Source organism: Capra hircus, chromosome 16 (assembly GCF_001704415.2).
Source record: "Capra hircus breed San Clemente chromosome 16, ASM170441v1, whole genome shotgun sequence".
In the NCBI taxonomy this organism is placed as follows: domain Eukaryota; kingdom Metazoa; phylum Chordata; class Mammalia; order Artiodactyla; family Bovidae; genus Capra; species Capra hircus.
The window spans coordinates 75,083,175-75,104,178 of record NC_030823.1 but is presented as its reverse complement, the minus strand read 5'-3'; the positions used below and the strand labels follow the sequence as shown (position 1 = coordinate 75,104,178).

The following is a 21,004-nucleotide window of genomic DNA, read 5'->3' as shown; positions in this document are numbered from 1 at the left end:
CCCCCATTTGTCAGGCCAGGTTATGGCTAGGCGATGGCCATCTGGTGGTCTCTGGCGTTTTTAATAGCCTCGGAGGCAAAGTAAACTAACTGCTAGCCTTTGGATGATCCCTGTGCAAACAGAGACTGATGCTTTCCCCACCTCATTCAGGTGTAATAGTGGGTAGAATGGGTCCCTGAAAACAGAGTTTTAGATGGTAGGTTCTTCTTTTTCTATGTAACATGACAAGTTAGTAATTTTCATTCAGTGGGATCTCGCACACTTATCCCTTAAACTTGATGGAACTGCGCTGAGCAGACACCGGTATTGTCGTTTTCCAGGCCAAGAATCACGCTAAGCAGGGGATAAAGGAGGTGAAGAGCAAGCTTAGACACAAGGTATGTCCAGCATGTCTCGTTCCACCTCAATTCCTGTGTTAGTGTTAAGCTTATCTTGCACAAATCACACGGGGTTTATGTTTTTAATGACTTTTGAAAGGTGCTTAGCCCTTTGTTCAAGGATGCATTTTTCATAACAAGCCCCATGGCAGCTATCTGCCATCCTATACACACCCCCTGAACAATCTCTTTACCATCTGCATGTTTTATCACAGAGGTTCGGAGAGCTTCAAAGGCGCTTTAACTGGATGTATGTCTTTATAAAGTTGATTGCCTTGATATCAAAATTAAAGTTCTTGCTTCAAGCTGAGACTTTTTTTTTTTTTTTTTGAAAAAGATCTCTGGTGCAGAATTCTCTGCAGGAATGTCATCATTGGGCTTTACCGGATCTTTCCAATAGTAGCTACTTTAAATTGAAGCATGTTCTTAATTTTCAAAGGAGGTGTATTTGAATCTGTGAATGTCGCATATATGTAAACAGGTATAGGTAGGTATATATGTGTTTGAGTTGATTACATATTATATTTTTGAAGATTTTATCAGTTGTTATGTTTTGAATTTCTACCTCTGGAGAGAATAAACTATTTAAAACTTTCATTGTAGTAGTGGCGCGTGAATGGGCTTCATATAAACTTTATTCAAATTGTTCAAAAAAGTCAGAGATTATTTTGGAGGTTTTTAATTTATAATATATAAAAATGCATTTTCTTCCTAAATAGCTTTTTTTAAACTTACACGCCAAGTGTTAATTTTGTTATTTGCATCTGTATCAGATACTGTCTATTAATTGAAAAACCTTAGTAATGAAATGAGTACTTTAGAATAACCACTTGTTTATCTCTTCGGGTGTAGGAAAATGAGGACGACTATGGGACTTGTTCCGGTTCCGTGCAATACACGCCCATTTACACGTTACACAGCGAGAGCGGAGCAAACCTAGCCAGGCGTAAGCTTTCCCAGGTGAGAGTATTTACTAACCTCCTGTCTCCCACAGTCTGATATGTTAATTTCAGTGATTTCTTCAGGAACAATCTTGGACCCACTGATTTTTTATTTTTATCATATGGTAAGAAATTCTGTGATGATGGTCAGGATGAGTAGGCGGAGTCTGGGCAGGTGCAAGGGGCCTGCGAGCCGAGCGTCCAGGTACCAGTCTGCCTGCCCGTCACTGGGTCATGGCCTCATGGTGAGTGCGGGGAGACAGGGTCACGTGCGGGCAGCTTAATAATGGCTTCCTTTACTACAAAGTGAGGTGACACTCATACATGGGGATTTGACCACTAGAGTACTCTGTAGAAATTAGAACAGGGAATAATGTATGTCTGTCTTTTTCTAAAGTTAGATGTTTTGTTTGCTGTAAGTAGTTTAAAGCTTCTGCTTCTACCTAATGCTACTTCAGGTACTGTCCTAAAGTAGGAGTGTGTCCAGGATCAGAGCCGTGTGTGTGTGTGTGTGTGTGTGTCTCTGATTTTGCATCATAAGTGTGCTTCTGTAGGATTTTAAGAAGCAAAAATTGCACACACCACATCATACTTTAAGTGGTCTTAGAAAACTGCCTTTTGAAAGGAGTTCGCGAGTGGATTAAAGTTAAGAAACCATTGAACTTGAAGCAGCTGCAAAGCTTCATTTATCACAGCCACCAGTTTAGACACGAGGAAGCTGACTGCCGAATGGTCACATCACTTGCCCGATGTCTTGTAATGAGTGGCCAGGCGGGATGGGCGTCCACCTCCATGTGCAGGTGGCTTCCCTGGCTCCACAGACTCAGTGCAGTGCTTCCTGCGTCTTCAGGAATGGGGCAGGACCACAAGGCTGTGCTCTAGAACCTCAGCCTTTGTAAAGAAGACCCGCTCATTTGGTCATTCAACAGCTATTATGTATTAGGTACTTTTCTAGGTATTTTGGAAAAACTTAAAAGTTCTCTGCCTTAAGGGGCTGTTTTTATAACATAACAAAATACCTTCTCTATGATTTATCTATTTGTTAAGCTCACACTTTCATACGTTAGTATGGCTCAATTGCAGTGTATTGGCAGTGAATGCTAGTTCTATGACCTGAAACAAACCTTTCAGTGAAATAATTATCTCACAAGGGTAAGAGCCTTTTCTGGCTCTCCCTGTTAACTGGAATACATTTATAAACTTGTAAATTAATGATGGATTTGCAATCAGTTTCTTAATTCTTCTCCTGTTTCTTAATTCTTCTCCCATCATTAGAATGTTCACTTCCCGTTTGTCTGTTCTCAAACTTTGATAGCTTAAAAACTGAACTAAAATGTTTACTGCTTTAATGTTGGAGCACTTAGATCGTGTGTGTGTGTGTGTGTGTGTGTGTGTATAAAACACGATAAATGGATTTTTGAAGTCTTTGATTTCTTTAGTGATCCATTGGTTGTTTAGTAGCATATTGTTTAGCCTCCAGATGTTTGTGTTTTTCATAGCCTTTTCCTGTAATTTATTTTTAATCTCACAGTGTTGTGATCAGAAAACATGCTGGATATGATTTCAATCTTCTTAACTTTTCCAAGGCCCGCCTTGCGGCCCAGCACGTGGTCAGTCATAGAGAACACTGCATCTGCACTTGAGAAGAATGTGCTTTTGGATGGAATGCTGTTATTTATACTTTGGACCACCTGGTCTAATGGGTCATTTAAGGTTGATTTTCTGCCTGGATGTTCTGTCCATTGATGAAAGTAGGGTGCTACAGTCCCCGCTATTACTGTGTTACTGCCGGTTTCTCCCTTTATGGTTGTTACTGTTTTCCTTATATATTGAGGTGCTCCTGTATTGGGTGCATATATATTTACAATTGTTTTATCTCCTTCTTGAATTGATCCCTTGATCATTATGTAGAGTCTCTCTTTTTTTTTTTTTGAACCTCACAAGAGTCTTTATTTTAAAGTCTGTTTTGTCTGCTATGAGAATGGCTACTACAGCTTTCTTTTGATTTCCATTTGCATGGAATACCTTCTTCCATCCCCTCACTTTCAGTCTATACGTGTCCCTAGGTCTGAGGTGAGTCTCTTGTAGACTGCATATATATAGGTCTTGTGTTTGTATGCGTTCAGCCAGCCCGTGTCTTTTGGTTGGACCATTTGGTCTGTTTACATTTAAGGTAATTATTGGTATGTGTCTCCCTGTTGCCATTAAACATTTCAGGTTCGTTTTTGTAGGTCTTTTTCCTTCTCTTCCTCTTTTGTTCTCTTCTTTTGTGGCTTGATGACCATCTTGAGTGTTGTGTTTGGGTTGCTTTTACTCTTTCGTGTGTGTATCTATTGTAATTTTGAGGTTTGTTGTTCCCGTGAGGTGTTGATATAGCCGTCTGTATATGTACAAGGTTGGTTTAAGTTGCTGGTTTTTGACCAGCCTTGAGTTCTTTAGCATTTGTTGCAAAGTTGGTTTGGTGGTGCTGGATTCTCTTACCTTTTGCTTGTCTGTAAAGCTTTGATTTCTCCATCATCTCTGAATGAGAGCCTAGCTGGGTAGAGTATTCTTGGTTGTAGGTTCTTGCCTTTCATCAGTTTAAATATATCATGCCACTCCCTTCTGGCCTGCAGAGTTTCTCCTGAAAAATCAGCTGTTAACCTTATGGGAGTTCCTTTGTATATTATTTGTTGTTTTTCCCTTGTTGCTTTTAATATTTTTTTGTCTTTCATTTTTGTAACTTTGATTACTGTGTGTCTCGGTGTGTTTGTTGGATTTATCCTACCCGGGACTATGTGCGCTTCCTGAACTTCACTGTGAAAAAAATATGGGAATCTTTGTTAACTGTAGGATGCTTTAAGATAAAAAGAAAACACTTAAATTGGAGGGATGCCTATCTTAAATAACAGTTTTAAATTAAGAAAATTACCTTTAGCTTCTCATATTTAATTTTAAAAATCTTTGTTTTTTTTAACATGGCATATTTTTATGATAATTTAATTAGAAAATACGTGACTGATTTCTGTTTTTGTTTTCTTTGAATTCCTAGAGACAGTTTCTGACAGAGAAAACTATATTAAATTATATTAAGTTATAGAAAACTTTACGGACAATAGGTTATATTCACTCATACTTACTGTGAATAGTCATGGCTCTTATCATAGTATCATCAGTACAGTTATCTGCATTCATTAATTGGCATTTTATGGTTTTCAGGTAAACATGACATGACATGACTTTAACAAGAATTAAAAGAAGTGGGGCTTGTTCTTTTAAGAATTACAGTTTTATTTTCCTTCTTGGTATATAAGAATTTATTAAGCCAGCATATTTAGATTTATTGTGCAGATACTGATAATGTTTAAATAACTGTCTTTATGGGGGATAAATATGAGTTTCAGGTAATGTGTGCAGCCATTATATATGTATGTGTCTGTCCCATTTTATAAGTAGACACATGTATCTCTGTATATGTATTTTCACAGCTAAATTTTTTGAGTTTGTATTTCTAACCACTTGCAGCCCAGTACTTATTATATTTTCACCTTTTGATTGTATTTTTCTGTAATTGAAATTTGACTGTTTAGTTTTAGATTCACACACTAACAAAAGAGGCAAATTTTGAGCCCTTTGGCAGTTTTTTCCTTGTTACTTTCCACCCTTACTATTTTTTCCCCACAGCTGCCAGAATGCATGTTTTCTTGCAGTACTAATTTCACGTCTCTGAGCTGATAGTTAACTGTGCTCTGAAATGACAGCCAACTTGTGGTCAGCAGCTTATTTATAAAAGCAGACCATGGCACACTCTAGTTGAAACTGTCATCCAGCCCCAGTCTGAATTCTCTCTCTAATCTCATAGCATTAGGAAACACACACAACCACACGTGGAGTAAGACAGCAGCAGGGCGTGTATCATGAGGATCTCCCTGTTCCTTAGGACAGCCAAGTGCAGGAGTATGCGGGCCCTGGGCAGGATTCGAGCCAGAGGCCTGGAAGAGCAGTGTCTGTCTCCCTCTCACCTGGTCTGTGCTCTGCACATTTGATCACCGTGCCTTCTGTACATCAGCTTTCTCAGCTTCTCTGCCCCGTCACTGAGCTTGCAAGCCTTCAGTTCACACAACTACTAGAAATGGACCACAGTTCCCAAGTCCACGTTCTTGTTGAAGAACATAATCAAGCGCACAGAGAGCAGGCATTAGTCATTGGCTCCGTCTGCTCTCACCGTTGAGGGATGGGATGGGGGGAGACCATGTTACCAGCGGTGCTGGGAAGGTGTCTGTGAATGGAGAAGGGGTGTTAAGGATTGTCACAGTATCTCAAGGGCTTTTGCTATTTCTAATTGCTTTATAATACTATTTTCCAAAAAGTCATCTTTGCAAAGAAAGAAAAAAGAACCGCCTATATTTTGGGGTTGTCAGAGGCTGGATCTTTGTCCCACAAACCTGAAGCTTGGTTAAGGTCAAGGTCAGCCTATCTGATGGGCTGCCGTGGCCTTCATTCTCCCAGGAGATGGGCCACGCACACAAACAAAAGGACCTTAGGGTACAGTATTTGCATTTGGGCACAGACATCCGGAGGGAGCGGCACCGTCTGCTCTCTTCTCTTTGTGGTCTGATACTGCAGACGCTTCCTCAGTTCACTTCTTGGAGATAATCCAGCTTCATTGATATAATCAAAATATGATGCAGTATCTTGTGGAGGAGACAGAAAGCTGATGCTAGAATCGTGTGTGTGTTACTCTGTGATGATTCCCAAAATCATCACGTCTCTCACTCCCGGCCTTCCAAGTTGTGACGTTTGGATCTGAGCACATTAAGACTCTCAGTTAAATACAGAAACAGTTCTGGGAATGGTTAGATGTGTTTAAAGAAAGAATCTAGATATAAGTAAATATGTGAGAGACACGTTCATCTCATTTATATTCTACCTATTTCCAACAGTAAATTAATATCTTACAAAGAATTGTGGAATAAAGAATTAAAATTCACTTAGATAAGATTCACTGCAGTGACAAAGTGTAGTAAGGAGCTAAGCCCCCTTCCTGTGCTTAGCCTCTGACATGAACAACAGAAAAAAACCCACAGCTCCCGTGATTCATAGCACACATAGGTTTAGAAAGCCTTTGAGCAGGCTCATGCCATCTGGGGACCTGGGACCGGATGCTCACAGTGGAGAGGGCACACCCAGGGGAGACGGGCATCCCCGTTTGGAGAGACAGGGTCTTGTGCAGCCTTGTGATGGGCGGGGCTCAGGCACATCAGAGCCTCCCTTGGAAACACCCCCTCCCCCCACCTCCAGCTTCCTGGCTATTGCCTCCGCTTTCACGTGAGAGTTGAACTGCTTAAAGACACGGAAAAGCTGCAAGCAGAAACAACCCTGTTGCAGAATTCACTCTCTCCTCCCTCCTGTGCCACCTCTCTCTCCTGTTAGTCCTGGCCTATGCCCAGGCAGCCTCTTCCATTTGAGTGTTCACATGACCAGGTTCTCTAAAGACTGGCTGGGTAGTAAATTCAGGTACCTGAAAGCAAGATTCTCCAGAGACCTTCGGGATTTGGTGATCCAGATAATTTTGATGTTTTTACTACTGTTTCTTAAACCTGAGTTATTACAGAGTTGAAGTGATGTTGAAGTGTGCTCGAGCAGCCTTGACAACCAGGAGGAGCAGGGGCGGTTCCTTGGTTAGCAGAATGTGTGTTTGTGTGTACAACAGGATTCATTTAAAACTCCCAACAATCCAAGTGAGAGTGAGAACTTTTTTTTTACCCATGATTTTTCAGATTTAGAAACTGGGAGCAGAGAGGTTAAGAAATGTGCCTAAAGTTCTGCAGTATTAGATAGAAGAGTTGTCGTTCAGTCGCTGTTGTGTCTGACTCTTTGCGACCCCATGGACTGTGGCACGCCAGGCTTCCCTGTCCTTCACTATCTCCCAGAGTTTGCACAGACTCATGTCCATTGAGCCGGTGATGCCATCCAAGCATCTTGTCCTCTGGATGGAAAAGCAGATGGACTGGTTGTGGAGCCTGGTCCCTGGCCACGACTCTCCTGCCTTTGCATGGAGAGGGTGCTCGCAGAGGAGCTGTTATTGACAGGGGTATGGACCTTACAGCCAGGAAGACTTGACTTTGAGAAAGGTACTGGCACGTAGCTTGGAGCCAAACACAGCTCTGCAACTCCATGGACTGTGGTCTGCCAGGCTCCTCTATCCATGGGATTATCCTGGCAATAACACTGGAGTGGGTTGCCATTTCCTCCTCCAGGGGATCTTCTTCACCCAGGGATCCAACCCATGTCTCTTGCATCTCCTGATTTAGCAGGTGGATTCTTTCACCACTGCGCCACCTGGGAAGCCCCAAGCCTTAGTTTCTGCATTTGTGAAATGATAGTAATGATACATGCTACCTCCCTAGGATGCTGCGGCCATGGTAGACAATGTATCTAGAGTGTCTGCCACACAAGAGGCACTGAGCCGTTGGCAGCTGTCCATTCGTACACAGACATGCTTGTTGAGCTTCAGGTCTTCTGTAGCAGTGGCACATCTGACTCCCTTCTCTCTCGGTCACTCCCAGAGGCACTAACAATCCTTCAGTCACTGTGGGCCCTAAGATTATCTGTCTTCATTCTAACCAGAGATGCCCTTAGATCCCAGTTCATGATTTGGAAAAAAAAAAAAAACACAGCTCTTTATTTATGTATTTATTTTAACCAAGAAATCTCTTGGCTTGTAAGTTCCTAAGACATTAAGTGCCATTGTATTGTCAGATTATCAACACAAAGAACGTGGGCTTGACGCATCCACTCCTCGTCTGTTTGCTATCCATTTGAGAAGTCCGTCTCGACTCTATGAAGAACCTCCTGTTTCCAGTTTTCCAGCCACACTTGTGTAACTGCAACACTTTATCTTCATCCATTTTTCAGAAGAGGAAGATGAGATTTGGGTCATTTAAATTCTAAGAATGTATTTTAAAGTTTAAAAAAAAATCAAAATTTATCATCTATGTGCTGCAGAAAAGAGCAGAAACTAAAATGTGTGTTGTTTAAGGCTTCTGTTACTTAGCTTAATTTTGAAACGGATTGTGAGTCTGTATCCACTTCCAGCAAACAGTAATTTGTGTGTTGGTCTGCTAATTAGTAGGGTTATTCCCCGTTTTGTTGATGAGGCTTAAATAAATGTCAGGGGTACAGCCAAGGAGCTCTCCCAATTAGGCTTCCCGTTTGTGAAACCCAGCCCTCTTCCCTTTTGTGTGCAGATGACAGTTCGGGCAGCAGCCCCAGCCTAACAGGGCTCCAGGGAGAGCCGCCGCCTCTGGTTTTACTGAGAACAGGCCCAGTCGTGTCCAGGGAGAATACGGCCACAGTCACGGCCGGAGCCGCGCTGTTCTCGACTGCAGCCCCACCTCCTTTCATCCGCTTCATTTTAGAACGAAACACCACTGACTTACCAAACAATGTCTAGGCCAAGTCTCATCTACAATTACATTTCAAAGTGCTGGCTTGTAAAAATGCATTGGAATTTTCTAAGAATGAGAAATTAAGTCATATGCAAAACTTATATGAACCTAAGACACTGCTCCATATTTAATAATATTAGCTATTTTTAACTTCTCCAATCATTGTAACGTGTGTTGTCTGTGTGTCTCACAGGTGTGTACACACACACAACACTAGCCTAGTGAACAGTGAGCAGGAGTGTCGCTGTATGACGCATCAACCTTAACAGATGGATGGCCCTAAGCAAGCAAAACCAGCACGGTAAAATCAAGTGAAAGTGGAGGGTTGAGGCTTTCTGTTGTTCAGCCCCATTAAAACCCTGGCACATATATCACTCTTAACTATTTCATGTCTGGGCTGAGTGGCAATCCCCTCAGCTTTATTTTCAGTGTATCTAGTTAATTATGTAAGAGCTGCATGAAGAAACATGAAAGGAAGGTTATTTTTTGCATTTGTACTGTAAGCTGTGTGACTGTTGACAAATACCCACACTTGGAATGCAGTCAAGACTTAAACCCAAAAACAGTGTTTACAAATACACTCAACAGTCGTAATTCCTCCTAATAGGACCAGCTACTATTAAATTAGCGGCCACTTACTCTGTTTTTCAAATACATTCACAAACAGACTAGTAGTCCAAGATAGGAAAAGTTCTTTTGAGTGCAGAAATAAGGAAGGTGTTTATGCCATGATATACCGTCTACATTATTTTCCGGTTTTTTTTTTGCCCATTATATAAGGTGATAACGTACACTTCAAATGCAGTTCCTGTCTTTTTAAGTCTATGTTTTTATTGGTTTATAAATCTTCCTAGTAGATTTGGAATACAGTACAGCAGCAGTGAGCCCATTTTATAATTGATGAGTAATGTAAACTCATCTTTAAATAACGTGCTTAGAAGTTACATATGCCTTTCTGGCCTGTGGAGACTTGCAGGTAAGGCATTTCAAAGCCACATTTCAGTTGAATGGAAATTTAAAAACCCATGTGTAAGCATGTTTTAAATATGAGCAGTCAGGTGGTTTACATTTTATACAGAGTAAAATCTCAATGTGTTAAAATCCTGCCAATGAAATCGTTTCTGTGAAATTAACAGGAAAAAAATAAAAACTTAGATTCTCTTGCTTATTAGTTCCTAAGCTTAATGAATGGTGGGATATCCACACTAGTAGGGTGTGGCTTATAGTGTGTTTATGACACACTTTTCATCATTGAAATTCAGTAGAACCCGGGGATAAAATCAGTGTAATTAAGGACAGTGTCTCTTGCTTAGGTGACATAATAGATTTCAGAAAATGACACACTTGTTGGGATCTTTCGAAAATAAGTCCATTGAATAGCTTTGCTTTATCAGTCAAGAAAGAAATGGCAGAGTCACTGGTTTAGAGGTAAGTAGCCTCTTGCTTCTTCTGGGCAAGAAAAAAGAGATTGTAAATCACAATGAGAAGAATAATTGTGACCTCAGGGGAAGGGGGAGGAACTAGGTTGTGAAGGAGGAGGGCCAGATATTTGGAAAAAATACTTAATATAAATCTTACAAAGAAATAAAAATATGTTTAACCAAATCATGTTAAGCCAGAAAAACCATTAATTTTTTGTTTTTAGCACTCTGTTTACTTTGGTTCAGTACTGAGAATTGTGTTACTGTGATTAAGGTAAAATGTTGAATTAAAGTGATCAGAAAGGATTAGAGAAGTATTAAAGTCTGAGAGTTTCAAATGATAACATATTTTTCAAAAATAGCTTAAGTGTGTTTCCACTAAAAGATGCCCATAAGAAGTACTTCCTACATGAATCATGGCTTAGCAGTCTTTGTCCAAAAGTTATTCTTTCACATAGCATCCATTTGGTCTAGTTTATAGTAGTGTCACTAATCTATAAAATTGATCTTTAAAGTTCAGTTTGAAAATTTGGGTTCCCTATTGTTGATTTAAATAAAGTTATTTTTTCTGTTGTTTTCTGTTGAAATAATATTAATTTTGAGCATGTCAAATTTGATTACAGTTAACATCTGTGCCCCCACCCTCACCCCCAAAACCTCAGTTATGGGTGACAAGGGTGCCCTCTAGTGAGTTCATGTAGTATTTTCTTTCCTTGAAGAAGATGGTTGCACAGACATTAAGTTTATAAGATTTGCCTCTCTCTCTCGGAGACACAATTGAATACACATTTGAAAATTGTATATTGTCATAAAATTGTTCAAGAATATTATCTTTTCAAAGAAATAATTCAAAACCAACTCCTTTCACCAACTGGCCAGGACTTCATTTCTAAAATGAACAATACCTAGTATATTATAAAGACTTAGGTGACAATGTTCGCTGTATTCTATGAGATCTTTTTAGGTTGAAATGTACCTTTTTAATGTTATAATTTTACTCTTCAGATTTATTGCCAAAATTGGCTGTGTCATTTATCACAAAGTCTTGAGACAAAAACATACATAAATTTATCTTGAGCTTAAATCTTAAATTTAAATTGAGCTTCCCTCATGGCTCAGATGGTAAACAATCCACCTGCCAGCGCAAGAGACGTGGGTTTGATCCCTGGGTCAGGAAGATCCCCTGGAGAAGAAAGTGAAATCCCATTCCAGTATTCCTGCCTAGAGAATTCCATGGACAGAGGATCCTGGAGGGCTGCAGTCCATAGGGTCACAAAGAGTTGAACACCACTGAGACACTAACACTCACTTTCAGGACCATTCTAGAATTCACATCCATAATCACACCACAAAGATCTCTCTGTTCTGTTTAACTCTTTTCTTGGGAATCTTTAATTATTTTAAGGGCTTTTGGTGAAAATGACGACAGCTCTCTATTCCCAAGTTTTATAGACAGATTCTTACTTTTTTCCTAGGCATCCTGTGATACAGAAATGGTGGTTGTCTTCCCATTTTGTGTGTAAGAACTGCTTTTCAGGTTGGTCAGAGATCAGTGTTAATGCCGATGAAAAGAAAAGCCAGTCTTGTCTTTGTAGGGGTTCCTGCTGCTGCCGCTTAGCATCCCCAGGAGAGAGAAACTGTCAGGAGTGTCAATAGATGTGCTGCCTCAGAGTATTATGGGACCTGATTTTAATTGGAGCTGGATTTATGTCTGTTACACATGGTTCTATTTCCTGGTGCAGAACATAAAATACTAGCACAGTAGATAAATATCTTAACGAGTTACACAACAAGACCACCTTATCTCAAGGTTCTTCATGGTCTTTCCAGCGCGCGTCTAACCCTGGTGATTGCACTGTGCTCTCATCCCTCTTGGCCTTCATCAGGCTCTGACATTCGTAAAATAACGCTTTTGAAACCCAGATAGAATTGCAGTTTCTGTTCAGAGTCTTGCCGCCTTCAATACTGAAACCGTTTGGTGACTCCACACATATACACACATTTATACTTATTATGTGTGGATATGGCGACCTGAAAAATATAGTCCAGCTACAGTTATTTTATAAATTAAATATTTTATTCCTTCACCATGTACTTTTTACAAACATAGTTTATTAGGGTGGTTGGAAATCAAACGTTTCTGCTAATCATTGCCAACTTTTTAGCTGCTTGTTCCAGCTAGAAACATCTTCTCTTCAGCTAGTGAAAGGAATCTAATGCTAGGTCATATTGAAAATGGCGTGGACTCGCTGTGTGCCAAGAAACCTTTTAAAATGTGGAGCTATTGAACCCCTGTCAGCAAAAGTGAAATTGCAAATAGTTTGCCATTTATCAAAGGATTATTTATTTATTTACTTATTTATTTAGCTTTGAGAATAATGTTTTAATAGTCTTCTACAACCTCTTGTTTTTACACCAATCAATAATCTTTCAGAATGGAAAAGTTGCAAAAGCTCTCTCAAAATTTGCCTCGTCAAATATTAAAGAAGATAAAAAGAATGTATTTTTAAATACTTATAGTGAACAAGTTACTTGGTATTTGAACAGTCCTGAAAAGCTGGTCTAATCGTTCACAGCTATGCTGCATGTGAGCTCAGGACAAGACCCTCTACCCAGTAACCATGGTGGGGAGAGAGGGTCCTTTAGCCAGTGAGGCCATTGGAAAGGTTTTCACGTCCTCTCTGATCAGCCCTGGAGAGGCGAATTCTAAAGTACTGTGTTTCTAAAAGATTTTGAGACACTCTTTTGCCAAACTGAACTTCCTAAAGAAAGTCAGAACCACCTGAGGGAACTTGCTGACATCAGTAAAAGGACTTCTGTCCCAGGGTCTGTTCTGAATTCAAATTATTCTGTCTCTGAAATCTAATGTGACGATTTCTTTGGTCTAATTCCAGAGTGGTCCTCAACTTAATAACAATGTTAATTAAAATAAGCGTCCATGGATGCAGTTAGTGCTGTAGGGTGGGCCAAATGTGGACAGCACCCTCGTGGAGTGTGTTTTGCATCCAGTTCCACACAAAGCGACCTGAGTACCTGCGGTGGCTGGTTTACAGCCACCAAGGTCCTGTGCTGCTTCTGAGCATGGCCACCTGCTCGGCCTGGGTCACTTGCCTCCGTTGATGACCTGTAAATGACCGTCATTGACCAACTCAGACAGATGCTCTTTCACTGGCCTATTTACTCCTCCTGTTCACACCTTAACATCACCCTCCTCACTGACCAGGAAGACCCCATGTGGGAGTGCCAAGATCTCAAGTTTTGGAGTATTACAGACCTGGACCAGGAAACCAGCCTGGCCTCTCACTTGAACTTGAGCCACTTTCCTACCCTCTTCTAGTCTCTTAGCCTTAACGTCTGTACAACATCGAAGCTACTTCTGTTCACACCCACATAGATCCTCTGCAGAAATTCCAGTTAGTGCCCTGATGGAACCTGTTCTTACAGCACCCGCTGGCCGCCTGATAAGTACGAGGGGATGCTGTCCTGGCCCGCCTGCGACTGCAGCACCTCCCCCGGGTGCAGCCGCCCATGTGGGGAGCAGGACTTGGACCCGCTGAGGGATCCCCGCGGCTCTTGGCTCGTCTGCTCCGTCTTTCGTTTGTGTTTGTTTATCCCTGGCCCCCTTTCCCTTTGTGTTTCAGTTTGTGTTTTCTGTTTGAAGTTTCGTACACACGCCTGGTGGGACGTGTTTGCCCCAGTAAGGGTAGTTCACGCGTCCCTCACCTCGCGTAACTGCCGTCCCCTTACTGGGGTGAGGGTAGTGAGGATCCCTCTTCTGCAGCTTTCAGGCGCCCAGCACGGCACTGCGAACCGGAGTCCCTGTGCTCTCTAAGCCCCTGGGCTTGCTCATCTGGTGAGGGCAGGTTTGTACGCTTTGACCGCAGCTCCCCAGCAACCCCTCTACCCAGTCCCCAGCCCCTGGTAACCAGCGGGCTCCTTTCTAAGAGTTGAGCTGTTTCAGGTTCCGCAAGTAAATGAGGTCATGCAGTGTTTGTCTTTCTCGGACTGACTTAGCATAACGCCCTCCAGGTTCATCCCCGCTGTCACAAATAGCAGGATTTCATTCTATGGCCGAATGGTATCCCACCGCATATGTAAGTACGGCATTTTCTCTTATCTGTTCATCCACCAATGGACACTTGAGTTGTTTCCGTATCTTAGCTGTTGAATAATTCTGCAGTGAACAGGGTGTGGGGACCTCTACAAGACGGGGATCTCTACAAGACAGCGATCTCACTTCCTTCTGACAATACTCCGGGGTGGGGCTGCTGATCGTATGGTGACTGCTTTCAGTTTTCAGAGGAACCTCTCTACTGTTTTCTGCTATTGCTGTGCTGACTTCCATTTCCACCAACAGTGCACAAGGGCTCCCTTTTCTCCACGCCGTTCTTCAGCATTTGTTTCCTCTTGTCTCTTTGATGATGGTCCTTCTAACAGGCGTGAAGTGGTATCTCACTGTGGTCATGATCGGCCTTTTCCTGATGACGAGTGATGTTCAACACCTCCTCAAAGTACTTCATGGCCATTTGTCTGTCTTCTTTGGAAAAATGTCTATTCAAGTCATCTGTCCATTTTCTAATCAGATATTTACAACTTTTGCTATTGTTATTGTTTGGGTTGTATGAGTTTCTTATATATTCTATATATTAATCCCTTATCAGATACATGATTTGCAAATAATTTCTTCCATCCCATGAGAGTGGGGGGAACTTTCATTTTGTTGATGGTTTATTTTGCTGTGCAGAAGTGTTTTAGCTCGATGTAGCTCCACTTGTTGATTTTGCTTTTTTTGCTTGTGCTTTTGGTGTCATATCCAAAAAAATCATTGTCAAGACTAGTAACGGGGGCTTTTCCCCTATATTTTCTTCTACTCTCCGAGTACTTACAGTTTCACATCTTACATTTAAGTCCTTAACCAATTTTGAGTTAATTTTTGTGAATGTGCCTGTGTGCCAAGTCACTTCAGTCGTGTCCGACACTGTGCAACCCTATGGACCATAGCCCACCAGGCTCCTCTGTTCATGGGATTTTCCAGGCAAGAATGCTGGAGTGGGTTGCTGTGGCCTCCTCCAGTGGATCTTCCTGACCCAGGTATCGCACTCATGTCTCTTATGTCTCCTGAATTTGCAGGGAGGTTCTTTACCACTAGCACCTCCTGGGAAGCCATTTTGTGAGTGATACCAGGTTAAATTCATGCAATTTCATTCTTTTTCATGTGAATATCCAGTTTTCCCAGCACCACTTATTATACAGACTACCATTGAGTATGCTTGACTCCTTTGTTAAATGTTACCGTTGTTAAATGTAAGTGCATGAGTTTATATCCAGGCTCATGATTCTGTTCCATTGATTTATGTATCTTTCATACTAATACCATACTATTCTGATTACTATAGCTTTGTAATATAGTAGGAAGTCCAGCTTTGTTAGTTCAGTTTTATTCTTTCTAAGGCTGATTTGGTTATGTGGCATCTTTTATGGTTCCATGTACGTTTTAGGATTATTTTTCCAATTTTCATGAAAAATGGCATTGGGATTTTCATAGTAATTGCATTGAACCTATAGATGGCTGTGGGTCATATGAATATTTTAGCAATATTAATTCTTCATGTCCATGAACACAGGATATCTTTCCATTTATTTGCATATTTCTCAATTTCTTTCATCCATGTGTTAAAGGTTTTGTTGTATAGATCGTTCACTTCCTTGGTTAAATTTATTTCTTTGTATTTTATTGTTTTTGATTCTATTGTAAATGGCATTGTCTTTTTTCAGAGAGACCATTGTTAGTGTATAGAAATGCCAGTTTAGATCATTTTTATTGACCTGTTACAAATTGCTGATGAGCCCAAAAAATGCTTTATCTTTTATATTATATATATCTTTTATATTTCTGTCATTCACCTTAACTCTCATAGATTCCATCTCTCTGCTGTCATCCCATCCATTTATGTGCATTGCCCTTCTTTTTAGTTCTCAGTTTTTATGTGTAGTGGTTGTTGAGTGATGGGCCCCCTGTGTGAAAAAGTAGTAGAAGTTGTTAAATAGTACTCACACCCAGAAATGCTGTGACGCCATCCGTCAGAGGTGGGGTGCACCACAGGTTGAGCTGGGTGGGGTTTTGTGTTGACATCATCCCCTGAAGTGGCTGCCGTGGGTAGGGTACTTACTTCCTGTGGAGGGAGGACTTCCTGTGGAGGGGTACTTCCTGTGGAGGGGTACTTCCTGTGGAGGGGTACTTCCTGTGGAGGGGTACTTCCTGTGGAGGGGTACTTCCTGTGGAGGGGTACTTCCTGTGGAGGGGTACTTCCTGTGGAGGGGTACTTCCTGTGGAGGGGTACTTCCTGTGGAAGGGGTACTTCCTGTGGAAGGGGTACTTCCTGTGGAAGGGGTACTTCCTGTGGAGGTGCTGGAGGGTGTTCTGTGTTCCTCCTTCACCTTCAGCCGTCAGCAGTCCCTTTCCCAAGCCACAGAGCAAGTCTCTCTGACCTTCGCACGCCTCCCTCAGCAGCTAGTGTGTGTTGCTGGCCAGAGACACGTGGTCCTAAGCCCAGGGGTTTTCTGTGCTCTGGTCTGGCTTTGGTCTTCACGGGCTGCACCCCCTGGGGCCCAGGTGTGGGGCCTTCTCAGCGCCGCTTCCTCCCCATGGCGGACACACCCCCTTTCTCTGTAACTGGTCCTGGGCAGTTTGTGGGCCGCTTGCCCTTCCTCGTGGGGGTGGACTTCTGCTTGGCATCCATGGAGACCCTGTTCCTCCCAGGGTCCTGCTCCTCCCCAGGCGTGTCTGTGCTTCTGTGCCTCCTCCCTGGGCTGAGGCTGCTGCTGTGTGTAAGCCAGTGACCCTCAGTGGGGCTTCCTGCTTGTCTCCTGCAGGCCCACACCCCCAAAGGAGTGCTTTCACACTCTGGTCTTGCCCAGTCATTCTCTTCAGCATCAGGCGGTCGGGTTCCCTGATAAGGCAGGTGAAATTACAGGGTGTTATCTGTGGAGAAGAGCTTGTGAGCACAAACGGCCCTTGTCATTGAGACTCCCAGCTCTTCCAGACTCACATGTTAGTCCACTTGTGGTCTTTATTACATTGGAGCATGTTTCTTCTTCCCTGTTTATATGCTGGCTGCTCTTGTGTGTGTGTGTCTGTGTGTGTGTGTGCTCTTTGCCAAGGATGAAGTAGATCCTGTCTCTTCTCTCTCCTTGGAGGGGCTTGTAACTTTATGGAATTCATTTTATTGGTTGCCTTACAACTCAGCATTTTGATAGGTTTAAGAAAGAATTTTTTTTTTTCCTCAAATATCACCCAGCCTTTTCTTATTGTTGGGGTAGGAATTGGCATTCTTTTTCACTGCTTTTTGCATTCAAAATGGAAGTGGAATTAGAAGCAAAATGAACTGTAACATACGATTCTTGGTCTCCAGAACTTGGTAAGGCAGGAATGTACTCACAAAACAGTGCTTTCATGAGAGAGTGTGTATCAGGTGACAGCTGAGTGACAGAGAACGAAGTGGATAAAGCTAGCAGAGAGGGCAGAATGGCTGTGGACTGGGAGGCTGGCAAGAGGCTCACGGACGTATCTGGCCCAAAGCCTTTCCTCCTGAGCTAGCCTCATTGATACTCACCTGCTCAGTAATAGAATTCTGGTACTTCTATTCCACTGTGTCTCCTTACATGCTGTGCTTAGTGACTTCAGTCGTGTCCAACTCTTTGCAACCCCATGGAGTGTAGCCCGCCAGGCTCCTCTGTCCCTGGGGTTCTACGGGCAAGAGTCCGCTGGGGTCGGTTGCCATGCCCTTCTCCAGGGGCTCTTCCTGACCCAGGGGCTGAGCCAGTGTCTCCTGCATCTTCTGCACTGGCAGGAGTGCCGCCTGGATAATAAAAGCCCTTCATCACCCGAATTCATCCGATGTCACCAAACATGTATCTTGCTAAAACCTTTCAGTGTACTTTCTTGCCCTGACAGAAATATCTTTGGGAAAGTGTGTTAAATCTCTTTATCTCTTCACCCTGCTATTTCACCTACCTGGACAGTAGCATTGTTGATTCCCCTGTAACTACTACCTGTTTTTAAATTGAGGTTAAGACTTGCCATTTTAAGAAAGTCTGTCTCAGGTTAATTCTCAGACATTTATTTTTTCTGAGTCTCCGAGGACAGACTTATCTAGCGTAATTATAATGAAGAGTGCCGTTCAGGGAGCCAGAACACTGTCTTAGCTCTGTCACTAATTGTCTGATCTTACTCAGGATACATTATGTCACCAAGGTTTTAGTTCCCTGATACGCAAAGTAGGGAAAAGGCTTACCGAAGTGTGTGATAAAGCAGGTGTTTAAAGCATGATCAAAAACACATCTAACACGGTTAAGTCATGAGTAAGCCACTTAACTCTGTGTTTTCACCACCTGTAAAAATTACCACATGCATGTTTTTAAGCCTCTTTTCCAATTGCAGACTGCCATGTATTTTTAAGGTATCACCATTGCAGTTCTGTATAGTTGCTCTCTTTATAGTTTATTCCCATATTTCACGCAGGTATTTTTTTGTCTTAGGCTGCAGAATGCATAAGCTCAGGGGGTGCTGCTGTCTTGGGGAAAGCCAAGTCATACTCTGGACCTCAGTCACTTCAACTCTAAAATGGGGACAGTACTACAAAGAGTACCTACCTTCAGAAAACTCATATATTACAAGCATCTCAATTTTGTGAACTCTGAAAACTTGTATTTTCCTACTCATCTGCCTACATCACTTTCTTATCCCTAGCCCCCCAGCTCCCCTGCGGGTTTCAGCTGACACAGCGTTTTGCCTTAGTGTTAGATCTGTCTGCCATCTAGTGACGGAAATGGTCACTGCAGGGCAACAGCCTCCTTGTGCATAGGGTTGGATCCTCGCTGTGTGCTCTGATGTGCTTTGGGGGAACCATCGTCTTGCTTGCTGCAGCTGAGCCAGACGCCTTTCTCGAGGCCTCAAGAGACCTGAGGTCTGCTGGCGCTGTAAGCTGACCCCCTACCTCTGCCTTCTCCTGCATCTGCTCTTCCCGCTGGTCTTCTGCAGCCCCTTCTCTGTGTCTCGCTCTATGTCTCACCAGAGGCTGAGCTTCTCTAACAGGAGATCTTCTCTAATAAATTTCATTCCACACTGGTAACCTTTTTTTTTTTGTTTGTTTTGCATTAGCTTACTATTTTTTCACATTTTTAGTAAGCATCCCTTCTATACAGTGATTATTATTTCTAAAATAATATGTTTTCACATATACAGGATATATACTTTATATTTTAAATTTCCTTGTGAGAAAAATTTGATTTTGTCATTATGTGTGTTTAGAACTTACCAGTAGGAGTGTGATTGAAGAGGTGGGACATTCAATTATTTATTATTTGTAATTCTTTGCATCAGAGGGATGTGAACTTCTGCTAATTTTGTTCCCTTATGACGCCTTTTTGCATCCAGAAATGTACCCTTTCTTGTGTAGAGCTGGCTCTCATGACAGCTGCGAATGCCAGCAGTTATCTGCTTGTTTGCACAGCCTCCAGGGCACTGGCAGGTGACCATGGCTGGAGTTCAGCGGCACCAGGTCTGTGCAGCTCAGAGGGACTTTGAGACCTCCTTGTTGATCGCAGAGTTCACCATTACTTAAAGGATGTAGTCACGATCCTGTGTTGTTAGTACTTTTCGTCTGTTAACAGCACCTACTTATTAGGAATGTTACAGTTGGACGTGAGTCATGATCAGTATTAATGGCACTTAATAAGTTTTCATCGGTGATCAAAACGCTGAGAGCAGTTATATCCGTGGAAGAGTATGTTGATATTTGTAGGTGCTTTATTACATTCAGTATTCAGCATGTTCATCCTTTTAAAAACATCTCGAGAGGCAGGAACATCGTCTTTTCTTGTGCGCCTGCAGCACAGAAGACGGTAGCATGTGTGCAGTGGGTGTTTGTGGCGTGAAGAGGTGCTGAGAATGCCTACAGTGAGGTGTGGTAGCTGCTGCCCTCCATCATCAGGGTCTGAAAGGCAGGGTCTCTCCCCGCCCACCCTTCCCTTCTGGGCCTCTGATCCCCCACTTCCTGTGACCTGCCTAAGACTTTGCTGGTCCAGCCGTGCACCTTAGTATGCACCTGCCATCTAGTGGCCAGCAGGGTAACTGCAACGCCAGCGGGCCCTTCAGTAACCCTGTGCTCCACCCAGGCTCTGACCCCTGGGACACCATAAGCATCTTTGAGTCCATTGTGTCGGCCCTGGTCGTCCCACCACAGAACCTTTGCATGTTTTACTTCTTCTTATCATCTTAATTCCTACTGAGCTTTCAGAGCTCAACTCAGACGTTTTTCATGCGAAGCCATCCCTTGGTCTCCCTGATGAGGTCACATTCCTCACTGCAGCCATAACTTAGTACCAGCTCCTGTGGTCATCCTGGTAGGCTCATTTTATTCAATTTAATTCACATTTCCTTAACTAGATCACAGTCTCCATGAGGGCAAGGAGCCCTGTTCTCAGTCATCCTCATCCTAGCATGTAGCCCAGTGCCTGGTGTCCTTTCAAAGGAGTGTTTCTCTAAGCTTTGCTGAATTAATGAGTGTAACACTCGTAGATGCTGAAGATGCCCATATCGGCCCCTTAGCACAGTGCCATCATTTTTACATTCAGTTCAGTTCAGTCGCTCAGTCATGTCCCAACTGTTTGCAATCCCATGAATCACAGCACGCCAGGCCTCCCTGTCCATCACCAACTCCCAGAGTTCACTCAGATTCATGTCCATTGAGTCCGTGATGCCATCCAGCCATCTCATCCTCTGTTGTCCCCTTCTCCTCCTGCCCCCAATCCCTCCCAGCATCAGAGTCTTTCCC

The 21,004-nt window shown here is 42.6% G+C and overlaps 1 protein-coding gene across 4 annotated transcripts in view; it reads left to right on the top strand.

Annotated features, from left to right (window-relative positions):
• DENND1B (DENN domain containing 1B) overlaps positions 1-21,004 on the top strand; it is a 271,053-nt gene that overhangs the window by 232,343 nt on the left and 17,706 nt on the right. For all 4 annotated transcript variants that reach the window (XM_018060808.1, XM_018060806.1, XM_018060809.1 and 1 more), the window contains 2 exons: positions 321-377; positions 1,230-1,337. In XM_018060808.1, coding sequence (XP_017916297.1) covers positions 321-377; positions 1,230-1,337 — 165 coding nt within the window. The remainder of the gene's footprint in view (positions 1-320; positions 378-1,229; positions 1,338-21,004) is intronic.